This window comes from Rattus norvegicus, chromosome 4 (genome assembly GCF_021556685.1).
Source record: "Rattus norvegicus strain SHRSP/BbbUtx chromosome 4, alternate assembly SHRSP_T2T, whole genome shotgun sequence".
Classification (NCBI taxonomy): domain Eukaryota; kingdom Metazoa; phylum Chordata; class Mammalia; order Rodentia; family Muridae; genus Rattus; species Rattus norvegicus.
The window spans coordinates 166,014,458-166,021,641 of record NC_141537.1 but is presented as its reverse complement, the minus strand read 5'-3'; the positions used below and the strand labels follow the sequence as shown (position 1 = coordinate 166,021,641).

At 37.6% G+C, this 7,184-nt stretch overlaps 1 protein-coding gene across 6 annotated transcripts in view; it reads left to right on the top strand.

Annotated features, from left to right (window-relative positions):
- The window catches only part of Ly49i5 (Ly49 inhibitory receptor 5), a 26,443-nt gene extending 19,713 nt beyond the window's left edge, over nucleotides 1-6,730 (top strand). For all 6 annotated transcript variants that reach the window (XM_087658501.1, XM_087658504.1, XM_087658502.1 and 3 more), the window contains one exon: nucleotides 6,136-6,730. In XM_087658501.1, coding sequence (XP_087514627.1) covers nucleotides 6,136-6,310 — 175 coding nt within the window. In that variant the 3' untranslated portion in view covers nucleotides 6,311-6,730. The remainder of the gene's footprint in view (nucleotides 1-6,135) is intronic.
- The last annotated feature ends 454 nt before the right edge of the window (nucleotides 6,731-7,184 follow it).

Sequence of the window (7,184 nt, the reverse complement as noted above, 5' to 3'; positions counted from 1 at the left end):
AGAGCCCTTCTGTTTAAATGAGTACCATCTTATTGTGTACAGGGATCCCACTGGAGAAGTTATACAAAGGACTGAAGGAGACAAAGGGTATTGCAACTCCAGAGTAAGAACAAGAAAGAACAACCAGAACCCCTAAACTCCAACCCCTACACACCAACCAATGAGTATACATGGAGGGACCCATGGTTCCAACAGTATATGTAGCAAAGGATGGCATTGTCTTGTATCAATGGGAAGAGAGGACCTTGTTCCTGTGAATATTAGATTCCCCAGTATAGGGAATTCCCTGGATGGTGAGGTGGAGGAGGGGTGATGGGATCGGGGATTTCTGAGGTGAAAACAGAAAATGGGACATTTGTAATGTGACTACATAAAATATCTGATAAAAAAAAATAAGGTTATCATGTAGATTGAGAGCACGACAGGCCTAGGCTATAACTATAAATATTTTTATTTAAGATTGAAGCTTTTTTCTTTAGTATATGTGTAAAATATACAAATACACATGTATACACACATTTTATATTTATCTGTATATCATAATATTAAGTATATTTTTTAAAATTTTTAAAATTCTTTTTTTTTTTGGAAGCTGGTGATCGAACCCAGGGCCTTGTGCTTGCTAGTCAAGAGCTCTACCACTGAGCTAAATCCCCAACCCTTACAATTATTTTATATATTTTCATTACAGTCATTGTCTCCCTCAGTACTCCCTCCCATAGATCTCTGTGCCTTCCTTCCTATTGCCTATGAGAGGGTGCTCCTCCCTCACCAGGTCTGCTCCTTCACTGGGGCCTCAAGGTTCTAAAGTAATAAGTGCACCTTTCCTGCTGAGGTCAGATAAGGCAGACTTATGTTAAATAGCTGCCAGGGCCTCAGATCAGCCTGTGTATGCTCCTCTTTGGTGGGTCAGTTTCTGGAAGCCCCCTGGAGTGTGAGTTAGTTGAGATTGCTGGTCTTCTCATGTGATCCTTCTCCCTTTCAGTTTCTTGAATCCTTTCCCTATTACAACCACAGGAGTTCCTAACTTCAGTCCAATGTTTGGGAATTTCTATCTGCTTCTTTCTCAGTCAGCTGCTGGTCGGTATTCTCTGAGGACTGAGAAGCCTGACTCCTGTCTGTAACCACATCATAGCATCCTAGAGTCAAACCTTTCTTTTCGTCCCATGCCCAAGAGTGGTATAACTGATATAGATGGGTCTTCAGGTAGAATTGTTTCCAGTTTTCTGAGGAACTGCCAAATTAATTTCCAGAGTGGTTTTAGCAATTTGCAATCCCACCACCAATGGAGGAGTGTTCCTCTTTCTACACATGTCCCAAGCATGTGTTGTCACATGACTTTTGATCTTGGTCATTCTGATTGTTGTGACATAGAATGTCAGTATCTTTTTAAATGCATTTCTCTGATGACTTTGGGTATTTCTTTCTTTTTATTGGATATTTTATTTACATTTCAAATGTTAGCCAATTTCCCAGAATTCTCTCCAGAAACCCTTTATTCTATCATCCTGCCCCCTGCTTCAATGAGGGTGCTCCCTCACCAACCCACCCACTCCCTTCTATCTCCATGCCCTGGCATTGCCCTTTACTGTGACATTGAGTCTTCACAAGAACAATGGCTTCTCCTCTCACTGATTCCGGAAGATGCCATCCTCTGCTACATATGCAGCTGGAGCCATGTGTGGCTCCATTTATAAACTTTGGTTAGTGGTTTAGTCCCTACGAGCTCTGGGGTGTCTATCTGATTGGCAACTGACCATTTCTCAGAACAGTTGTAGCAAGCTCCAATATAGAATCTGTGACTTCACCGAATGTGGACTCTTGATTTACATTACACCAAACATTATTTCCTCATATAGTAAAAGTCTTAGTTCTAATAAAAAAGGGTCTATTTATGCTAAAACATATATTGCCTAACAGATTAGTATTATAGCATGCAGGTTCAAATGCAAGATAGGACTATTCATATCATTTCTCCCATGCAAACTGCAAAACAGTTATTAAACTTTTGAAATTCAGCCCAGAGGAAGATATTTCCATATTGATTTGACATTGACTTCTCTAAGTGTTGATTTCTTTTTATTAACTCTTGCCTTCTATTCCTATTTGTTATGTTTGCTTCTTTTTTTCCCAAACCTTCCAGGTGTATTTATAAATTGATGGTATGCAAAATTTTGCTTCTTTATGGAGGGACTTAGTGCTATGAACTTCCTCTAACACTTTTATTCCAGATTTTGAGGAGCTGTGGAAAGCTTAATCTCAGACACAGTGGTACAAGTCCTTAATCCCAGGAGATAAAGGCAAGCAGATCTTGGAGTTCAAGGTCAGCCTGGGACAGAGGAATTTCTAGGTATAGAAAAGCTTATATCCATGCATGGGTATATACAACTTTAATACCAGCATTCAGAAGAAGAGTCATGCAGATCTCTGAATTCTGGTCAATCTACACAACAAGTTTCATGAGAGCCAATACTAGGCAGTGAGGAAGTTATGAAACAGAAAGTAAAGTTACTGATAAGTAAAGGGGTGGGGCATCCTCCAGCCTTAACAAGTAGTAGAACTTGGCAGCTTCAGGCATAGGAATCTTGCTCTATAGTTAAAAAATAAAGGAACAGTGAGTCAATTAATGCTTTTTAGCTCAAACTCAGAAATTAGGGATGGGTAAGAAAAGATCAGCATTATTTTGGTGAAAAGTTCTGTGTTGTGTTTTCTGAGAGCACAAAGAGATAAGAAGAGACAAGGCTGTACATCCTGCTGCCAATTGCCTTGATAAGGTTTAAAAATCACAAAAGTTACAGTGGTTTTGAAGATATGAAGGGGTCAAGCAAACAAAAGAGGCTTAGCACTGTGGGAGGCAAGGGAAGATCATTGGCAAAGGGGCAGGTCAGTTGAAGTTGATGTCTGAGTACAAAGGGGGTCATAAAAATAAATTGAGAATTGGCACCATAAAGAGTGCCTATGAGAGGTTATCGGTGTGGCCTAGTTGCAGCAGAAGACCCCAGCATATTGGATATTTCAGTATCATACTATGACCACTAAAAACAGAGGGAGCAGTGGAGTGGAGTCAATCACATTCTAGAATGCTACATAGGGCAGAGCTGGGGAAGTAATCCAAGCCCATTGGTGGAACTCAGAAGATGAGTGCATAACAGATATTGGAACAAGGAGCTGTGAACTGAAGAAAGATATTACAGGGAGAAAGGAGTCTGTTGTTGAGGTCTGAATTGAATCTTTCCAGGACCTCTTGAATGAGACACATGAAGACAGTGACTGATACAATGGCATGTGGAGTTTAATTTTGGCCTTTCCTGGTCCTCACTTTTAAAGGGAGATGACCCAGAGCAGACTGTCAGAGAACTGTATTCCTTCCAATCAATTGTGGCAGAATTTGAACAATTGGTAATGAGGCAGGGTATTAATGGTAGGGCAAAGTAACCTCCAATCTGACTTATGATCAGTGGACCATACTAGAATTTCCAAGGGGGACAGTTGGGAGTGTGGGGGAGGTCTGTTGGGAGTCACAGGTAGCCTTGTTTGACAGTTTGGTTTGCAGTTGGTCTGGGTACTAACTACGTCTTGGTTTATTCTATTATTTCCTTCATATGGAATTTTGAAATGTTATTATATATCCTGGGATGTTGGAGCTATTTCTTCAGCCATTTGTTTTTGATTTTATAGGAGAATACATTTAAATGATTGAATCTCAGAAAAGTCTTTGAACATTGGACATTTAACATTGTTGAGATTGCTATATACAGTAGGGACTATTGATATTTGAATAATCCATTTTGCATTATGTTTAGGTTTGTCATAGTTTTGTATAATCCTAATGAAGTTGTGGAATGAAATATGGTGGTTTGACTATGCTTGTCCCAGTCAGTGGTAGTGTAAGAAATTATAGCTGTGTTGGTGTCTTAGTGCCTGTGCTTGAGAAAGCATGTCCCTGTTGGCAGATGTTGAGACCCTTCTCATAGTCATGTGGAAGCCAATCTTCTCCTGTCTGTCTAGGGATATAGATGTAAAATCTCATCTCCTTCTCTAATCCTCCATCTGTGTGGATGCTGCTATGCTCCTGCCTTGGTAATTGACTGAACCTCTGAACCTTAAGCAAGTCCCAATTAAGTGTCCCTTAAAAGAGGTTCATTTTTCATGATGTGTCTACACACCAATGAATCCACAAGTATGACACCCAGCTCAAGGCAAAAATTCATAACATAATTTTGCCACATGTCTATGTTTCTGAAGTACTATAAAAGATTCTGGCATAGGGCCCATGATCTCTGCAATCATGGGTTTTTGATTGAATAGAATTTAAAACATGACATTCCTCAAGTAAATGTTTTAAATCCAGTACAAAAGCCGTTAGTTATCCACAACAATGATACCACTGGGCGTATCTTGCTTAGCATGTATGTAGCTTGTTGTGGTAGGACTAAAGCCATTGATATCTTTTCTCCTCCAATCAGACTGCAATGCACATTTGACCCTTTGATATGTAGTCAAAGGAAAATGTTTCCTGATTGATTTGACATTAAATCTTTATGTCTTTATGTCACACTGTGTTGTAGCTTCAGCAATAACGTGTTACCACGTATTCGTGGTAAAAAAGCAAGTGTAGAGGCAATAGCTGCTGTGTTGGCGACCTCTTTCTCTTCATAACCAATATTTTCCTGGATGTATCCCCTGATGTGCACATCAATATTCATATAGTATCGTATAATTCTGTTGTTAAATTTTTCATGTATATTAGGGATTTAAATGCAGAGTTTCTCTATATAGTTCAGACTCTGCTGGACCTTCCTCAGTATACAAGGCTTACCTCACATTCAGAGATTTACCATACTTTGCCAACAAATGCTGGGATTAAATATGTCTATCACCACCACACACAGCTCTGTATTGATCATTAGATAACATTTATTCCATAGAATATAATTCAGGTTTTCCAACCCCACTATTCTGAGATCATCCCCAACTTTTTTATTAGATGTGTTATATATTTACCTTTGAAATGTTATCCCCTTTCCTGGTTTCTCCTCTTGAAACCCCTTAATCCATTGTCATTTCTATGCTTCGATTGGCAGCCACACTCACTAATGCTATGGAAATCTCACCTGTACTGAATCCTAGTTTATGTAGAAATCTGCATCATTCTCTTTCACAAATATATTCATTAAAATTTAAATTACTGGTTAATATTTGATGAGGTTCTTGTTCCAAAGCTAGTTTTGGCCTGCCTGGTTTGTAATCCTAGTCATTCTGAATTCCAAAATCTTTTCACCTGGTAATTTACTCCCAAATGATGAGTTTGTAAGTATGTGTCACCTCTTCTTTGTTCTATTTCCTATTCAACTTTTAAAATTATTTTTCACAGTAAGGTAGCTGTGGTACCAAATGTAGCAAACAGCAGACATTGCAGTTGAGTTGAATGCAGGGAAGTCACTCAGTCACCATGTTTCAAAGAAGACCTGTTAGTTCTGAGTTGGGGAAGTCAGAAGGAAAACAACAAAATTGTATTCACAAACCATTGTTTGTAATTGAATTAAACACCTCCTTTTGCTCTTTAAAAACAAGGCAAATAAGAATTGTACTAGATGCCACATACACATATTTCTTCATTTCAATCTGTCATCATAATACAAAATATCATGGAAAAATAACCTCAGAATTAAATTATCCTTTATTATTTCTTCATTGCTGAAAAATAATCTTCCTTGTTGTACAAAATTAGTGGTAGGGAAAGGATAATTCATAGAGTCATGGTCAGACTGTTTCTATGTTAATTTTTACTGTTTATCTTTTTGTGTGGATTTATGTGCATGTGCATGCACAGATCACAACACCTGAGTAATTTATTGACAAATGAAAGGACTTAGGTCTTTTCTTTAGTGTGCAGCATCTGAGGGCTAAAATCATATGGACAGTTTTGGTTTCGATAGTCCTAAACCATTCAAGTCATTGTCCAAAGATCCTATTTTAGGAATTTAGGAAAAATAAAAATATTTTAGTCATACACATGTAATTTATTCCATATACACTACATTTTTTCAATAAAATTTGTTTCAAAAATCATGGCCTTCAATAATATAAATTTCAAATTTTAATAACTGACCACTATTTTTTTTTATTTTATAGTGATTTGTTGGCATGTAAACCACTACAAAAAACCGGATACTGTATATATTTCAGTATGACAGGTCTACATTATGATGACTGTGGTAAAAGACATCTCTGTATCTGTGAAAAAGGGATGGACAAAATCACTGCCCCATTGTGCAGTGTGAAGGAAAGGTCACAGTCTGCTGCATGAATAGAGAGATGAGGTCCACAGGGAAGAAATCTGCTGAAAATTGACTGAACAGCAGACACAGTAATCCGTTCTGGCACATGAAGCAGCTTGCATGTGGAGAATGGACATCCTTTGCTCCAATACCCAAACAATTCCCTCACATTGTCTCATGAATGACACAGGACCACATGGAGAACTCAATAAAGAATGAATCTATCAAATCGTCATTAGGATATTTCCATAGACCATGGCTTGATAGCACAATTAATAACTAACCTGCAGTTGTGGGTTTTCATGTGTTGGTTTGTTACTCTTTGATATATTTTTGGTGTAGAAAAAGTTAGCATTTTTAATAGCCTTTTGAAATGAAGAACTGTGGAAGGGAGGTCTGATGGGGTGATGTCTGGACTGTTAATAAATAAAATAATTTTGAAAACCTTATGTTTGCTGTAAAATATAATTTCAGATTTCATGACTAGTTGCTATGACTAGGTCAAGACACTCAGAAGACCTTCTGCATTCCACATGTGTTCTTAATTTCTCTTTTTCTTCTTCTGGTTCATTTGTTGGGAAGCTGTAAACACCTAGAAACAATAAAATTTATTGAAGCGAATTAGGAATGGAAGATCTGACTTATAAACATACTATATACATGAATGTGAGGGCAGCCAAGGCTACATGCAAATTCGAACATCATTTGATCTAGAATGAAACTTTGTTTCATGAAGCCTAATGATGACAGTAATAATATTATAAATTGTTTATGATCAGTTTTTCTAGGGATAAGCATTTTTTCCACAGTATATACTACTATCATGATAATAACATGTCTATTATTGATCTGTTTGTATGTTCTAATCCATTATTTACATTAATATCTGTCCATTTTCTGGAT